This window comes from Spermophilus citellus (genome assembly GCF_964194105.1).
Source record: "Spermophilus citellus genome assembly, chromosome: 3".
NCBI lineage: Eukaryota > Metazoa > Chordata > Mammalia > Rodentia > Sciuridae > Spermophilus > Spermophilus citellus.
The window spans coordinates 61,310,541-61,328,250 of NC_138184.1; the positions used below are offsets into that span (position 1 = coordinate 61,310,541).

The following is a 17,710-nucleotide window of genomic DNA, read 5'->3' on the forward strand; positions in this document are numbered from 1 at the left end:
CCTAATTATTTTAAGATTCTGTTTCTGTAAGTAAAGAACAAACAAAAAAACACCTTGTATACACAACAAATTATCTTAAGAAATAAGCAGATCAATATGTTAAGAAACCCTTTAACACATACAGGATTGGATTCTGGTTTGTATCAGTATATTATATGGTGACTTTAGAAAAACCCTTAAGTAACTAACATAATGTGATAATTATAGCTGACATAATCACACACATTTTTTTAAGATTTACCTTCCAAAAAAGCAAAACAACAACAACAACAAACCAGGATGCAACCAAGAACCTGCCCTTCTGGCCTTATTCATGCAAGGATTGGACATAATGCCCTGTCACTCAAAAAGAAGGCTGTCCAATCCTGTGTGCAGCCAGCGAGAAGGGGGCGGGCTTCCTCGATCTCGTGGGGTCCTTTTCTCCCGTGTCCGCCATTCCTACTGTTCGGCTGCAGGATCGTCTGTCACGTTTGGAGTCCCCGGTTGCGGTGCTGTGGGTGCTGAAGATCCCTGGGTCGTAGGCTTGGCTTCTGAGCACGAGGAAATGGTGAGTGTGGCGTGGCATCCGGATCCTGAGAGGGAGGTGGGCGACGGGCGACAGGGGGAGGGGAAGCAGAGACTGTTGGAACCGTGGATGTGGCGGAACCGGAGCCGATGGACGCGACTCCAGGCAATCTTGCTCTGCTAGGCAGGCTTGAGCTTCCTCGGGGCGTACCTCCCCTCAGTCCCAGTAACCCCCCCCCCCCCAGTCCCACTGGCCCTCCAGATGGCGAGCGTGCCCGTGGCAGAACCGCGAACAGCCTTCCCCACCCCCCAAGGGCACCCTCAGCCCCCGGTTCTAACCCTATCTGGCCGCCATGTGGCTGCAGCCAGTGTCTTCCCAGATGGTGGTGGCTGACTGGGGGCAGGATTATCTTCATCCAGTCTCCACCTGCGTGTTTCCCGCGGGAGAGGAGGTGTAGGATATAGGGAACTCGCTTCTTCCTGAGCTAGTTCGTTTGCATTTTTACTTAATTTTTTTTCTTTACTTTCCTTTTGTAAGTATAGGTATAGTTTCATAATATGCATGGATGTCAAGTAAGGCGAAGTACTTCTTTTGCTCTAATCATTGTTTCTTGGCTAAATTCATATTTATTTTAAGTTTGTGGATGAATGTCAGAACTTTATGCATCTTTATTTATTTAAAGTTTATTTATTTTTGCATTATGATTTTTTTAAAAATTTGTTTTGATTAGTTACACATGACAGTACAATGATTTTGACATATCATACATTTGAATCAGATGGGGTATAAATCTTCGTAATGATTTTCCTAACATAATTGTACAAGCATTATGTTTGGATTTGCGTTTATTTCCCTGTTTGCTAAAGATGTTGAAAGTTTTTCACATAATTGTTGGCCATTTGGACTTTTTTTTGAGAGGTTTCTGTTTCCTTTATTTGCAAAAATAATGAATGGATAATTTGGTTTTCTTTTTATGTTGAGATTTTTAAAATTCATCATATATTTAATATTAAACATTTGCCAGATTAAAAAATGACAAAGAATTTCTCTCATTCAGTGTGTTGTCTCTTAATGCTGTTAATTTTTTTTCTTTGCCAAGCAGAAGCATTTTTATTTTGATGCCATGTGTGTGTTCTTGATATTATTTCTTGAGATATAGGAGTAGTTTTGAGGAGGTTGCTCCTACTGCTAAATGTTTTGAGGTTATCCTTAGGTTTTTTTTTTTTTTTTTTTTTTTTTTTTTTTTTTTTTTTAAGAGAGAAGGAGAATTTTTAAATATTTATTTATTTATTTATTTTTAGTTTTCTGTGGACACAACATCTTTATTTATATGTGGTGCTGAGGATCAAACCCAGGCCACAAGCATGCTAGGCAAGCTTGCTACCACTTGAACCACATCCCCAGCCCCACCCTTAGGTTTTCTTATAGAAGTTTTTAAATAGTTGGGCTCATTTTCAAGCCTTAAATATATTTTGGGTTGATATTTACATATTGTGTAAAAAAAGGACTTCTCTCCAAAGCATATTTGGGGGTCTTTATTATTAATTAGATGGTGAAACATTTCTAGGTCTCTGTAGCTCCTGTTTTGCTTAATTGTCTCTGTTTTTGTTCCAGAAACACACTGCTTTTGCTATTATGGCTCTGTGGCATAAATTGAAGTCAGATGTTTTGAGGTTTTCGGGTTTACAGTTTACAAATTGCTTGCTATTCTGGGTGTTTCATTATTCCATATGAGACTGAGGGTTTTGTTTTTTTCTTCTAGTTATGAGAATAATATCATTGTTATTTTGATCAAGATTATATCGAATCTGTTGGTGACTTTAAGTAATCTGATGGCTTTATTCAGTCTATAGATCACTTTATTTAGTTTATTTAATGTAGATGGCTTTAGTTTATATGTAGATGGTTTTAATGTTTTCAGTGTTTTGTAATTTTTCTCATGGAAATTTCTCCTTTCTTTTGTTAGACTTATTGATAAGCATTTTTAAGTTATTTGCAATAAAACAAGTTTTTTGATTTATTTCTCAACAGATTCATTATTGTAGGAAAAGTTATTGATTTTCATACATTTCTTTATTCTGTAACTTTGGTGCATTTTTTTATCACCAGTAGGAATCTTCTGGTGGAAACATTAGGATTTTCTAAGTTTAACCTTATGTCATCTGTAGACATATAATTTGAGTTCTTTCTTTCCTATTTGTAACCCTTTAATTTTTGCCTCTTTCCAAAAGCTCCAGCTAAATTTGAGTATTGTACAGGAGTGGTGGGGGTGGGTGTCCTTTCTATTTTTCATCATTTAAAGGCACTGCATTCAGCTCTTCCCTATTAAGTAGGAAGCTGGCATTAGATGTGTTATGTAGCCTTTGATGTTGAAACAAATTCCTTCTCTTCACAGTCTCTTCAGGTTGTATATCCGGATGTGATATTGAATTTATGTCAAAGGCTTTTTTTTTTTTTTTTGCATCTATTGAGATGATCATGTGAATTTTATATTTGGTTGTATTTACGTGGTGTATTATATGTATATTGATTTGAGTTTGTTGCAGTTCTGCAATAAAAACAACTTTATCATGCGGTATGATCTTTGTAATGTGTATTAAATATGGTTTGGTTTGCTATCACATTGAGGGGGTTTTCATCTAAGTTCATTAGTTATATTGGTTTGACATTTTCTTCCCTCAAGAAGTGTTCTTATTTTGCTTTGGTTTTTGTTTAGTAGTACTGGGGATTAAACCCAGGACCATTCAACTCCGAGATACAATCCCAGTTCTTTTAATTTTATTTTGAGACTTGGTATTAAGGTTTTGATGTGAGGTGTTCCCCAAATGCTCATATGTGAGACAATGCAAGAAGGTTTAGAGAGGAACTGATTGGATTGTGAAAGCCTTAACCTTATCAGTGAATTAATTCTTGCATGGGATTAACTGAGTTGTCACTGGAGGGAATAGTGCATTGGGGTCAAGGATTGGGGTATATATTTGTGTCTGGTAAGTGGAGATTTTCTCTCTGCTTTCTCATCACCATGTGAGCTGTTTTCCTCTGCCACACTCTTTCTTTCACCATGATGCTCTGCTTCACTTTGAGCCCTGAGGAATGAAACTGGCCTTCTTTGGACGAAAAACCTCTAAGACTCTTAACCCTCAAATAAACTCTTCATCCTGTATAAATGTGCTCATTCTTTTAGTCACAGTGGTTAAATAGCTACTAACTAAAACACAAGGTCTTTCTAAATTACTGAGGCTGGCTTTGAAATTGTGATCTTCCTGGCTCAGCCTCCCAAGTTTTTGGGATTATAGGTATGCAACACAGTTTGGGATTATAGGTATGCAACACAGCTGGTCTTCTGCCTGGTTTTTAAAATCATGATGATACTGGCTTCATAGAATGAATTGGGGAGTGTTCCTTATTTTTCTAGTTCAAGGAATAACTTGAGGAGCATTGTGTTAATTCCTCCTAATATTCTGGTAAAAGTTAGTGTTGAAGTCATCTTGTCCAGGAGATTCTGTGTTGAAAGGCTTGGTATTATTGCTTTATCTGCATTACTTTTTTTTTTTCAGGGTGGGGATGTACTGTTTGGACTCGGGGGCACTTGACCACTGAGCCATATCCCTAGCCCTATTTTGTATTTTATTAGAGACAGGGTCTCACTGAGTTGCTTAGTACCTTGCTAAATTGCTGAGGCTGGCTTTGAACTCATGATCCTCCTGCTTCTGCCTCCCTAGCTGCTGGGATTACAGGCATGTGCCATTGTGCCCAGCTGCATTGAATTTTATTGTTATTTTATGTTTTCAATATGCAGTTTGTTAAATTTTGGTAGGTCATGTATGCCTTGAAATTTAACCATTTCTTCCAGATTTTCCAATGTATTAGAATATGAGTTTTCTAAATAGTCCCTGATAATCCTTTCAATTGCATTGGCCTCTGTAGTGATATTGCTTCTTTCATCTCTAATTTTATGAATTTCTCTTTCCTATGATTTGTTTGTCTAAGGTTTATTCATTTCGTTTATTTTTTCAAAGAACCAACTAGTTTCTTCATCAATCCTTTGTACTCTTTTTATTCTCTATTTCATCTCTTATCTTTATTCTTTCCTTATACTCAGTTGGAGAATAATTTGATTTTGTCTTTATAAGACTGACACATGTATTACTAGGTTATTTTGTTTGTGTCTTTCTGGTATTTTATGTAGGAACTCATAACTGCATTTTCTTTTTTTAGAACTTCCTTCATGGTGTCCCAGAATTCTGGTATATACTATTTCTTTTGTTTGCATCTAAGATTTTAAACATTTCTCTCCTCATTTATTTTATAACATACACTCAAAAGTATTTTATTCAATCGCCATGTGATTGTATAGTGTCTTTAATTTTTCTTGCTACTGATTTCAGGCAAAAATGACCTGACAAGATACAAAGCATTGGTTGCACATTTTTCTCTGTTAGGATTTCCTTTGTGGCCTTTAATATGACCTACTTTGGAGAGAGTTCCATGAGCAAGTTAAAATAAAGTGTGGTCACCTATTGTAAATCGAAATATTTTATAAGTACTTGTTAAGTCAATTTTGTATGTAGTATGCTTTAGCTGCAGGCCATATTTTTTCCTCAAAAATTAGGTCTGATTTTGTAATTGAAAGGTAAATTTGGTCATATTTAATCAGTTTCATATGATCGTAGTGAACTTGGAATAAAAGCTGTGGCAAACCTGTGTAGTTGGACTTTGAAAAAGTGGAGTTGGTAATAAAATTATAGATAGAAAGATGGCTATCTAAATTGGATTTTGTCATGAGCATGTATCTGCATATTTGTAAGGACAATCTAAAAATAACTTGTCAGATATTTTCTTTGTTCACTTATTTGTCAGGGTTGTGTTTTCCTTTTATTGTTTGTCAATGTGGTTCATTTCTCATGGAGGTGACTTGTTCAATTGCTTCTGTATGAATATGGGAATGTCAGATGACAGCATTTTTTGTTTGTTTATCCTGGCACAAGGTTTTGTGTAGTGTGTGGTAGATACAAATGAAGGGCTTATGCTCTAGCTAGATTAGAGGTATTATCAACCCTAAGCTGGAGCCAGTGCAAGAGCGAGGAGACTGTAAAGTCCAGAGGACTGAATATTTGGTGAGATTGATGACATTGATCATTAGAGAAATAAGGTTTAATTTTGGATTAGATACGCAAGTGATTGTACAAGACATAAATGCAAAATAGTACAAAGTTTTGGCTGGACACATGGAATTCTTAACATGTTTCAAGAAAATAATGATGATAATGATGATAATAATAGAATATTAAGATATGAGAAAAGATTATTTTAATAATAAATGGCTTAAAACAATGAAACAATAAATATGAGAGTGACAAGAGATGATCTTCCAAAAATAAATAAAGATTAGAAGCATACATTTATGTCGCGATTATGACTCAGTGGTATAGAGGTTTCCTTCCTTGTGAGGTAACCTTGGTGTAATTCCTACCACTACCAAAATAACAACAACAGCAACAACTAAAAAAAGGAATTTTTCTAATTACAACATTATAGCTATACATATTAATTGTGTTTACTTTGCCAAAATCATACATGATACAATTTGATTTTCTCCCTTTTAATCCTCGTTATCTTCTTTTCCTTTCCATCTTTCCTCTTAATATTCTTAGTCTAATTTACTAATCTTCCTTTCCTTCATTTATTTTTCATTGGTATTTTATATATACATAAAATAAGTAATTTACATATATAACTTTTTATATGTAATTCATATATGCACATACCATTTTGTTCAATTCTGTCCACATTTTTCTCCATTCCTGTCCCTCCTTTTCTCAATCTCTTTCTAATCTCCCCTGTATATTTATGATATCCAGTCCCATTTTCCTAGTTTTGCTCTTGCTGACACATATGAGATAAAAAATTTGACCCTTGATTTTTTTTTAAATCTAATTTGTTTTACTTAGCATAATATTCTCCATTTCCATCCATTTACTGGCAAATGCCATAATTTAAAATTTCTTTATGGCCGTGTAAATGTGTGTGTGTGTGTGTGTGTGTGTGTGTATGTGTGTGTGTGTGTGAGAGAGAGAGAGAGAGAGAGAGATAGAGAGAGAGAGAGATAGATAGAGAGATTTCCTAATGCATTCATCTGTTGATGGGCATCTGAACTGTTTCAATAATTTGGCTTTTGTGAATTGTGCTACTATGTATATAAATGTGAAAATATGAAAATATAGTTTAAGTTACATTTAGTTATGTATTTAGGGAACGATTGACAGATATCCAATATTCATGACTATTCAGACATGTTTTTCTGATACAAATATAAATGAGTCATAAGAAGAAACACTAATGATCAAATATATCTAGCCATGGCATATTAATATAAATTTTTTTTTAGTATGAAAAAGAATTTTCATTTAGAAAATATCACTTGCATTTTTGTGTGTCTCTTTTCACAATTTCTTCTTATTAGTTATACATGAAAGTAGAATTCATTTTAGAATTGACACATTGTACAAAAATGGAGCACAGGTTTTCATTCCTCTTGCTGTACATTGTGCAGAGTCACAAAAGTAGGGTAATCATACATGTGTATAGGGTAATATGTCTGTCTAATTCCATCATCCTTCCCATACCCACACCATTTTTCCTCCCCTAACTCCTCTCTGCAAAATTCAAAATTTCTTCATCTCCCCCTCCCCACCCTTGATGGATCATCATTGGCTTATCAGAGAAAACATTTGGCTTTTGTTTTTTTGGGGTTTGGCTTATTTCACTTAACATGATTTCTCCAACTTCATTCATATATCTGTAAATGCCATAATTTCATTCTTCTTTAAGGCTGAATAATATTCCAGTGTGTATGTGCACCTTTTTTCTTTTTCTTTTTACTATTCATCTGTTGAGGGTCATCTAGGTTGTTTCCATAGTTTACCTATTGTGAATTGAGTTTCTCTAAACATTGATGTGGCTGTTTCACTGTAGTATCATGATTTAAAGTCCTTTGGGTAGCTGGGTCAAATGGTGGTTCCATTCCAAGTTTTCTGAGAAATCTCCATTCTGCTTTCCATAGTGGTTGGCCAATTTGCAGTCCCACCAGCAATGTATAAGTGTACCCTTTCCTCCCCATCCTCACCAACACTTATTATTGCTTGTATTCTTCATAATTGCCATTCTGACTGGAGTACGAGGAGATCTTAGAATAGTTTTTATTTGCATTTCTCTAATTGCTACAGATGTTGAACCTTTTCCCCTATGTTTGTTGATTGATGATATTTCTTCTATGAAGTGTCTGTTCAGTTCCTTAGCCCATTTATTGATTTTTTTTTTTTTTTGGTGTTAAGTTTTTTGAGTTCTTTATATATCCTGGAGATTAATTTCTTTTGCTGAGAAGCAGTTTTTAGTTTGAATGTATTCCATTTATTGATTGTTGGTTTTAACTTCTTGCACTTTAGGGGTCTTGTTAAGGAAGTCAATTCCTAAGCTAACCTGGTGAAGAGTTGAACCTTGTTTTTCTTCTATTAGGTGCATGCATGGTCTCTGTTCTAGTGCCTAGGTCTTGGATACACTCTGAGTTGATCTTTGTGCAGAGTAGGACATAAAGGTAGAATTTCATTTTGCTACATATGGATTTCCAGTTTTCCTTTCACCATTTGTTGAGTAGCTGTGTTTGTCTAGTATGAGATAAGGTGTTTATGTGGGATTCTCTCTGTGTCTTCTATTCTGTACCATTGGTCTACATGTCTTATTTTGGTGCCAATACCATGTCATTTTTGTTACTATTGCTATGTAGTATAGTTAAGGTCTGGTATTGTGATGCCTTCTTCTTCACTCTTTTTGCTAAGTATTGGTGTAACTACTCTGGGCCTCTTAATTTTCAAAATGAATTTCATGATTGCTTTTTCTTGTTCTATGAAGAATGCCACTGGGATTTTAATAGGAAACAATTTTGGTAGTATTGTTTGCCCTTTTTTATTGGCAGTGGATTTGACTGTTCTCTGCCTCCTGTACAAACTTATGTCTTCTACTTTCTGGTAAAATATGCATAAAATTAAATTTACCTTTATAACTCTTTTTAAGGGTAAAATTCAGTACCATTTATTGTATTCACAGTGTTGGAATACAATCAGAACTATCTAGTTCCTGACATACACACACACACACACACACACACAACAACAACCAGTGCCTTCCAACACCCATTTCCATTTTCTTCTACCCTCATGGCCTGAAATGACTGACACACATTTTTTTTTTTTCAATGCATTTGCTTTGTCATAAAATTTAAAATAATTTGACCTATGCAGTATGTGGCAAGTTCCTCTAATTTATTTCCCTTAACATGATACTTTCAAGGCTATTTTTGCTATATATTTTAGCATATTCTAAGTAATGTATTGATGAATAAAGTTGTTTGTGGACATACTAAATTTTAGTTATTAGTTGTGGTTTTTATTGTGTCATTTGCAGTACTTTGGATAAATCCAGGTGCACTCTACTACTGTACTGAACAACATTTCCAGACCTTTTTTTTTTTTTTTTCTTTCCCATTTTGAGGCAGGGATTCCATAAACTTGCTTAAACTTGTGATTTCCACTTTTTACCCTCTAGAGTTCCTGGGATTCTAGGTTGCACCACCATAAGTGACAGTTATCAGTGAATTTGCTATTAGATATTTGGGTTGTTTGCACCTTTGGTTATTATTATTACATTTTGTGTGTGTGTGTGTGTGTGTGTTCGAATGCGTGTGGTGCTAGGGATTGAACACAGGCCCTTGTGCATGTGAATTAAGCACTCTAGCACCTGAACATGGCCCCAGCCCAGCACCTTTGGTTATTTTGAATAATTGAACTATAAATATTCATATACAAATTGTTTTCTAACTATGTTTTGAGTTATTTTTGCACATATCTGAGGTGAATTCTGATTTATTTTGCAATTCATTATTTATTATTTTATAATTATTTATATATTTATTACTTATAATACATGAAGGTGCTTTCCACACTACTTGTACCATTTTGCATCCTCCCAAAGGTGTAAAGGTGTATAGAATTTTCAATTTTCCATAGCTTTGATTTTGTTTTGTTTTGTTTTGCTTATTCCCAGTTTTAGGTTTTGGTAAATTTTAATATTTTTTGTTTATAGCACAAAACAACAACATTTAGGCAGATAAAAGATCAAATAATCTGTTACATATGGCTCTGAAGAGAAATGTCGTGATACAAAGGAACGCAGAGGGCTTATGCAGTCCATGGTTATCAAAGACTAGTTCCCTAAGACACAGTTTGTACATTTCAGTTTATATCAGATCAACAAAAGTTTATGGAACCACATTGATTGAATAAGTGAAAAAATTTGGGTGACTCTGGAATGTGCAAGTTGTCCCTAACAGTATGGTCTCTGGCATTTGTGTTTATATGGAGGATGCATATGGGCACTGCAGTGTGAAAGCCTGAAACAGAAGTGTTATGTCCATGGCTCTAATCATATTTTCAAAAAGGGGAAGTAACTGGCCTTCAGCTCAGGCTATAAATTTGTTGACACAACTTTTCAAAAACAAGAAAACAGTGTTAAAATTGTCTTTTTACTCCCCTGGTAATATAATATTATGCACAGGACTTTTATTTTAGTAGAGATTAAACATTTTTGTTGAATTTATTTTTGCAGCCAAAGGCTCCATTGCCAAATCTAAATTCATGAATATTTAATTTGGCTTTTGTATAAATTTTTATAGTTTTGGCATTAAAATTAGGTCTGTGGCTCACTTTGCGATAATTATTGTACAACAGTCTCACTTTTTGCTTGTAAATAAGCATCCATCTTAACCTTATTTGTGGAAGAAACTGTTCTTTATTAAATTATCTTGACAACCCTGTCAAAAATAAATTGTCCTCAGCTGGATAGCTAATTTCTAGACTTCAAGATTCTTCTCTTGCTCTATTTTTTAATTGTATTCTGTTAATCTCTTAACAAAGCTTCAAATAAATATCATGCTTAAGGTTATCAGATTCACTGTGATCAATAAGGGATATGATAAGTCCTGTTTTAAATGAATGATATTAGAAATTAATAAGAATTTTTAATGAGAATAATGCCAATAGAACCTTCACATTTTAAAGAACATAGTTTCTGCTACACGTGGCAAAAAGAAAAACTCATTGAATTTTTGTTTTTTCCATAAAGATGATATAGATTAAATTCCCCAGATATCGTTTAGAATGTCAGTACATTATCATGGTCTCACTGCAAACTGTTGCATTTATTTTTGTGTTTTTGGTAATCAAACAGGGTCTTTCACATACCAAACAAGTGCTGCACTATTTTCTTACAACCATAGCCCCACAAATGTTCTTTTTTAAAAGTGAAAAGCTTATAGAATATTCTATATTAATGCACATATTATTCATATTATAAATAATTATACTCATAACTATTGTAGCCTGTATTCACTGAGTATAAAAGTTGTGGGTGTAATAAATGAAAATAGTACATTGCCTAGCTCAATTTGAGTTTTTTTAAATATCCATTATATATTTTCTTTTTGTTTTTTTGAAAACCTATAATTATTTAAAGTAAAGATGATAACACTGTATTGTGAAAATTATAATGCACAAATACAAAACATTTCTTGAAAAAAATAAAAACAGTCCAAATTGTTCATATATTTCCCTTATTTTGATAGTGTAGTAGTTATGCAAATTGTAATATGTTAAGATGCATATTGTAATCCTTAGAACATCTAGTAAAAATCAAAATCTACCACATTTAAATCCTGAGTAAAGAAATTAAAAAGTTTACAACAGGTATTTGTTTAAGAATGTACGTAGGCCATGTAATCCTAATAGTGCAAAATGGGAAATAACTCAGATGTTTTTCAATACTGGTGTAGATGAATAAATTGCCATGCATTTACCCAATAAAACACTGCTGAGAAATACAAAGGAGGATATTACTGAAGCACACACTCTTGCTTAATGTCTCAAATATTGTGTCCTGAAACAGATGTACCAAAACTCATGTATTTTGAATGATTTTCTTGTAATATTGTAAATATTTTATGCTTAACAGCAATAAAATTTTTTTGGTGTACTTGTCAAAACTGCACAGTTAATATTTGTTAGATTAAATATGTGTCCATCTGAATATACCCAAAACTTAATAAAGTGGGGTTTGGATGGGAAGGAGGTAGGGACATAGAAAAAGTAAAAATAGCAGATAATTAGCAGATGTTGAATCTAGATGCATATTGTACTATTCACTTTATTTTACATATTTTAAAAATTTTATATAATAAAACATTTGTATCAATGTAATTAGTTGATGTATACTAGTTCTAAAAATCTTGGTTGCTTATTGGATTATTATAGAAGGAACTGATTATTGGTGTATTCTGATCAAGACTGATTTTATTCCTTTGTTATGCAAAAGTGTTTACTGTGTGAACATTTATGAATCTTCACATGAATACTTAAGTCTGTGTGTATTTTTTGTGTGCACATCATATATCAATGCAAATGACAAATGTGATTGATTTGCCCAAAGTAAAGTATCTTAGAATAACAGCAACAATTTGTTTTTTTCTTTAAAGTAGGACTTGTTTACTCTTCTTATGGATTTTAATATTCTAAGGCATTTATATATGGCCTAACCCTGGTGGAGGAAGAAATGTAATCTATTCATTTCATTTTGGCCTCCATTTGGTAAGTGGCCTTGTTTTTATTTATTTAGTTTTCAATACAGGTATGAGCCCAAATATGCTTTTCCACTGAGTTGTATATTTAGCACTTTTAGTTTTTGTTTTAATTGTGAGACAGATTTTCACTAAGTTGTTGACACTGGTGTCTAACCTGCATTTCTCCTGCCTCAGCCTCTTGAGTTCTGGGATTACAACATGCACCATCATACCTAGTTTTACTTTCTTTTGGATTGAAATATTTCCCAGTAAAACCTTTCCCACACTGATGCTCATCATGAGCAGAGTACAAACTGCAGTGCCATGTGAATATTGTAATCTCAGAAAGTGTGAACTGAGTTCAATGAAAAAACTAATGTCTCTCAAAGATGACTGTGTGCAAAGGATAGAAATTAGGTAAAGCAAGTGCTGTGGTTTGTATAGGTCTTCCACAAAGGTTAACACATTAAAAGCTTGGTTCCCAGTGTACTTGTCACTGTTAAAATCAAATGATGACTTCCACAATACTCAGGTGTTGGGTTATATTGTAGCTGGAGGAAATGTTTCCCCAGCAGATCTGTTTTGGGTACTTGCTTTCACTTTAAGAGGTTGTGTCAGGTACAGTGTTTTCTGTTAGTCTAGGTTAAAAATGATAAATAGCTTACAAATACCAAAAAGGAATTAAAATATTGCATATATATGAAGTGCAGTAAACACACTTTCCAGTTTAACCCATGAAAAGAAATTTAAAAAAAACTTTAAATTTTATTTCTTAAGCTTTTATTTATTCACATTATTCCAGGGTTTAATGCTGCAGTCTGGCTGGGAACAATTCATGAGCCACTTATCAAGCAGAAATGAACTTTATTTTTAGAACACACAATGTACCACACAAGCTCAGAGCCCAACTGCCACCACCCGCTTCCCACAAGCCTCTCAACCCCCCCCCTCCTGCTCTTGAGGCTGATTGGCTGGGTCACGTGGGCGGAACCAAAAGAAGTCCCCCAATGAGCAGCTCCATGGTCTGAAAGGGCGGGAAACAGCCCAGTGAGCATCACTGAGGAGCCAATCAGCTGGCAGCTGGAAGTTTGCTGGCAGCTGGAAGTTTGTTGAGGCCCCTTTGGCTGTGTCTCTCAACAGTGTCCAAAACAGGTAATATGTTCTCTTGTAACATTCTAAAAATAAGTACACAGGATATATAATTCTAAAAGGAATCCTGGCTTTATTGCAGATATTTTGCTTCATTTCCTTGTTGTTCTAGAGCATCTGCAGGATTAGTGTGGTATAGAACAGGTCTTTGAATTTTAGAGTCTGGCAGTAGTGAGTATAAGTTTCATCCCAGACTAGACTTTTAGTAGATACAGTGTTTGGAAAATTTTCCTAATTTGAAAAGTCACAACAACTTTATCTGTGTTGGGATTGGGGGGAAGCAGAATGAAAGACTGCAAAAACAGCCCCAGTTCTTCATTCTCCCCAGCCCTTGGCACTGTTTTTTTTTTTTTTTTTCAGTTCCATTTGTAACCAGAATGTTCTTGCCAAGCATTGGATGTAGGATGGTCTATATACTTTGCCAATAGAATGCAGTGAGCATGACAGTGTACCAGTCCCCCTCCCACCAGATTTTTGATGATGATGATGATATTTGTATGTGACAGCAGAATGCATTACAATTCTCATTACGCATATAGATCACAATTTTTTCATGTCTCTGTTTGTATATAAAGTATGTTGACACCAATTCATGTCTTCATACATATATGGAATATATATATGTGTATTCAACATATATATATGTGGCTTGTTAGGCTTAGTAGCTGTGCAAGAAACACACATTGCAACCAGGATGCCAGTAATAATGGCATGCCGATTTCAAATTAACCGACAGGCAGCAGACATGTAATAGGTACCATGTTCCTGTTCTTCTGATTTAATATTTACTCTCTTGTTAGATCATTTGAGTACATAGAAATGCATAGAGACATGAAAACATGTTAACAGTGCTTAAAGTCTCCAGGACTCCACATCAAAGGATGAAACAACCATAGCCTAAGGTTAGAGTTAAGGGTAAAATGCAAAATAAGAAGTTTGTCTTTAGTCTATTCCCTTCATATAAAAAAAAATGGTGTCTAAGGTGAGGACAGATCTGAAGTCCACATGGGATTCATTCCTTCTTAGACCACATCACCCATTGTTCACTGTCTGATGTCTGCAAGGGGAGGTGCCATTGATGAACAGCAGTTGGGAAACAGCATTCTACCTTTGGTGACTTACTTTTTTCAGGGCACCATCTCTTCCCCACTTGGGCCAAAAGAGATCTTGGAAGGAAAGTCATGTTTCCTCACCTCTGATCAAAAGAAAAAAAAAATTAGGTTATTCACTATTCTGGTCTCCGGCATGAGAGATCTCAGATCTGCATATGCAGTATGGCAGCATCTTGTCACTGAGGGTGTGGCACACCTGAATGTGGCTGGCCAGTTTTGAAATGTTGAAATTTAACACACAGAGGGACTTGTGAAGGGTTAGTGCTGAAAAAAATGTACAATTAATTAATAATTTTAAATTGGCCGTGTATTAAAATGAAAATGTTTCAGATTTGTTGGATTAAATAAATTATTATAAGTTTTTTCAGGGACTATGTGACCACTAAAATTTCAAAGTTACATAGATAGCTCATATTTGGTTTTCATGGACAGTGATATTGTAGTGACCTTTCTCCTTTGGAGAGATCAAGGTGCCTCTTCAAATTATAAGAGGATGATCTGGGTGTAGTTGTTCATGCCTGTAATCAATGTCTCTGTCTGTCTCTTTCTCTCTCTCTCCCCCCCCCCCCCCACACACACACAAATATTCAACCAGAACATGAAAGTTATAAAACCTGAAAAGTTAAAATTATACTCACTATTATTATTTATTATATGTTAAAGTAATTCTCACTATTTGTGAATATGCATTATTGATAAATTGATATAAATTTACATTCCAGGTAAAATTCAAATATACCCTTTTCAAAGTCAGCTATTCAAGGTAAAAAACTCTTTGTGAAAAAAGTTGTAGCTAAGAACCTTTCAATCTTTTGCTCTGCAACCAGACTTTGAATTTCTTCTCTTGCCACTCAGGGCTAGAGGAATCTGAGCCTGGAGCCTTTCCACTCCAGTTTTATAGGATGAGAACTTTCCAATGAGAGGCACAGATAGATAATAGAGGGTAGATAGACTTCATGATCTAAAATATTTTTGTCTATGGCTTAAGCAAAGCTCTGAATTCATCTTCAGGTTCCTTGATATCTGGGTGGTTTTGTCATAGTCTCTGTCAATCTGCTGTTCATGTGATGGCTGATTTGTAGAGAGGTTGCAGAAGCCAGAAAATGGTAATTCTGTGGGCTTAGGTATTCTGCAACAAGGGACAAGGGTCGGTTGGAAACAGCTAGAACAAGCTGTGGGGACCTGGGCTTTTCTAAGGTCAGGTACTCAACTGAATTTCATTTCAACACAGATATAGCTCAATATTTTGTCTTTTCTGGCCCACATGGTGAGAGTGGACTAGCAACCAGGGCCTTGCTTGTATTGTCCTGTGCCTGATTGGCTCCAATTGTGTGATTTGCAGTCCTCTTTGTGTAGCCCTTTGCCTGTACCTTACACTGACTCAGAATGGGTCATGAAAATAGGGAGGGTCATTACAGGAGAATCCTGATTCATGTAAGGGATTCATATTTGTAGTAGCTATGGTTTGAAGCATGGCTTGTCACTCTTTTCTACCTAGAGATCACCCACCTGTTTTGTACTGTGTTTGCCGTATTATGGAAAATGTAGTCTTTCTAAATGCTTTCTTCCTGCATGTATTTCACTATGTTATTAATGCTTACCCATGCTACATTTCAACTAACAGAATATTTTAATTCAGTTTTCACTTGGTTATTCATGGCATTTTGAAAAAGATCTTTTGTTGCTGTTTATGATCATTCTCATAACAGGAAAGCAGAGAATAGTTATTGAACACTTATATGTAAAACACCTTTGTACCTCTTCATTTATCCTCCTGAGGCACAGATATCATATCACAATGTCTTTTTGTTGAGTTTTCCTTTTGGAAACATGATAGGGTGATATGTCCTCAGTCACTGCCATATTTTTACCTGGTCCTGCCTTTAAGACCTGCATGGTACCCACAGTGCCATGTTTCTTAGAGTTCTTAGAGGATATCTGCCCCTGTGTAGCCAACTCACTATGCAGAGCATCTTGAGGTTGGGGAATGGAGCCTCTTGTGCTAGCAACTGGTTACCCTGGGTATCACAGGAATGTTATATTATAGGTTTCATCTAAGTTGATCCTAGATTAGACATTAAAATTATCTTTTCACAACTTTTTTTTTCTTTTCTATTCCTTGCAGACCCATTGTTGGTCAGTCACTTTGATTCTAGTATTGAAGGAAAAGACAAAGATCATCCTTGTAACCGGGTGTTCAGAATTGTGAAAGAAGATGAAACTATTCCAAAGAACTAGAAAGATTATCCCAGTTAATTCTTACAGGTGTTCCAAGGCAAAACTCACTTCATGCAGATACAAGGGCACAACTCAGAGCCTCTTAGTGGAGAAGGTCATCGAGTCCTTAAATGAGCCAAATGTCTTGAGAGAATTTCCCTTTTGATAGGATAACCTGATTTAGACATGTTTTTGTTGCAATCAGTGGTGTCCCTCTCTGCGCTTGTCAACTTAAACAGCAGATGTTTACTAATTTCAGCCTAGGTTTTTCATGAAATATATTGTATCAATAGTATTTGAAAGATATAAAAGTGTTTCTTAAGTGGCAAGATACAGCTGGATTTTATCTAAAAAAGTTATAAACTAAGGCCAATGTGTGTGTGTGTGTGTGTGTGTGTGTGTGTGTGTGTGTGTGTGTGGATGGGGGGGGAGGGGATATTGAGCACTGGAAAATTTGGGATCCAAAGGATCCAAAATTAGTGCTTCTAATTTTGATGAAATGAGGAATTTGATGACTTTCCTGAAGGTATAATTTCTTAGTGTTGTTGGCCATTTCTATAATGTCATGTGAGAAATTCAGATTTGGCTTACAAATATCTTCAAAGGTGGATTGAAATCTTGGGACAGTGTACACATCCAAGGTTAAGCAGAGAAGGACTTTCTTTCTGCCCTTGTCCCCAATGCTAATCTAAATATGAAGAGAAGGTTTTGAGAAAATGGAGAAAGTTTTACTTCTTTACTATCAAGGGAAAAACAAAGGGGACTCCTGTCCCAGAGTCTGTGATTTCTAACTGCTCTGGGGAATAATGGGCCATTAATGAAGTAATTCTAAGACTATGCTCTAGCTGTGCCCTTTCAGGAATTTTTGTTTACTTGTATCATTGAGAGGCAGATATTTCACAGATCTTCTTGTACCAGCCCTGCAGTTATTATTTTAATTGTTTCATTTCAGTTATAAATGATGGTGGGATTTATTTTGATATAATTGTACAAGCATGAAATATATCTTATTCTTGTAGGACCCCATTCTTATGGATGTACATGATGGTGGGATTCACAATG

General features: G+C 35.1%; 1 protein-coding gene across 1 annotated transcript in view; it reads left to right on the forward strand.

Annotated features, from left to right (window-relative positions):
- Positions 1-331: 331 nt before the first annotated feature.
- LOC308643351 (uncharacterized protein) overlaps positions 332-17,710 on the forward strand; it is a gene marked incomplete at its 5' end in the record, with an annotated part of 428,976 nt that continues 411,597 nt past the window's right edge. The window contains one exon of the mRNA XM_081283240.1: positions 332-547. Coding sequence (XP_081139366.1) covers positions 332-547 — 216 coding nt within the window. The remainder of the gene's footprint in view (positions 548-17,710) is intronic.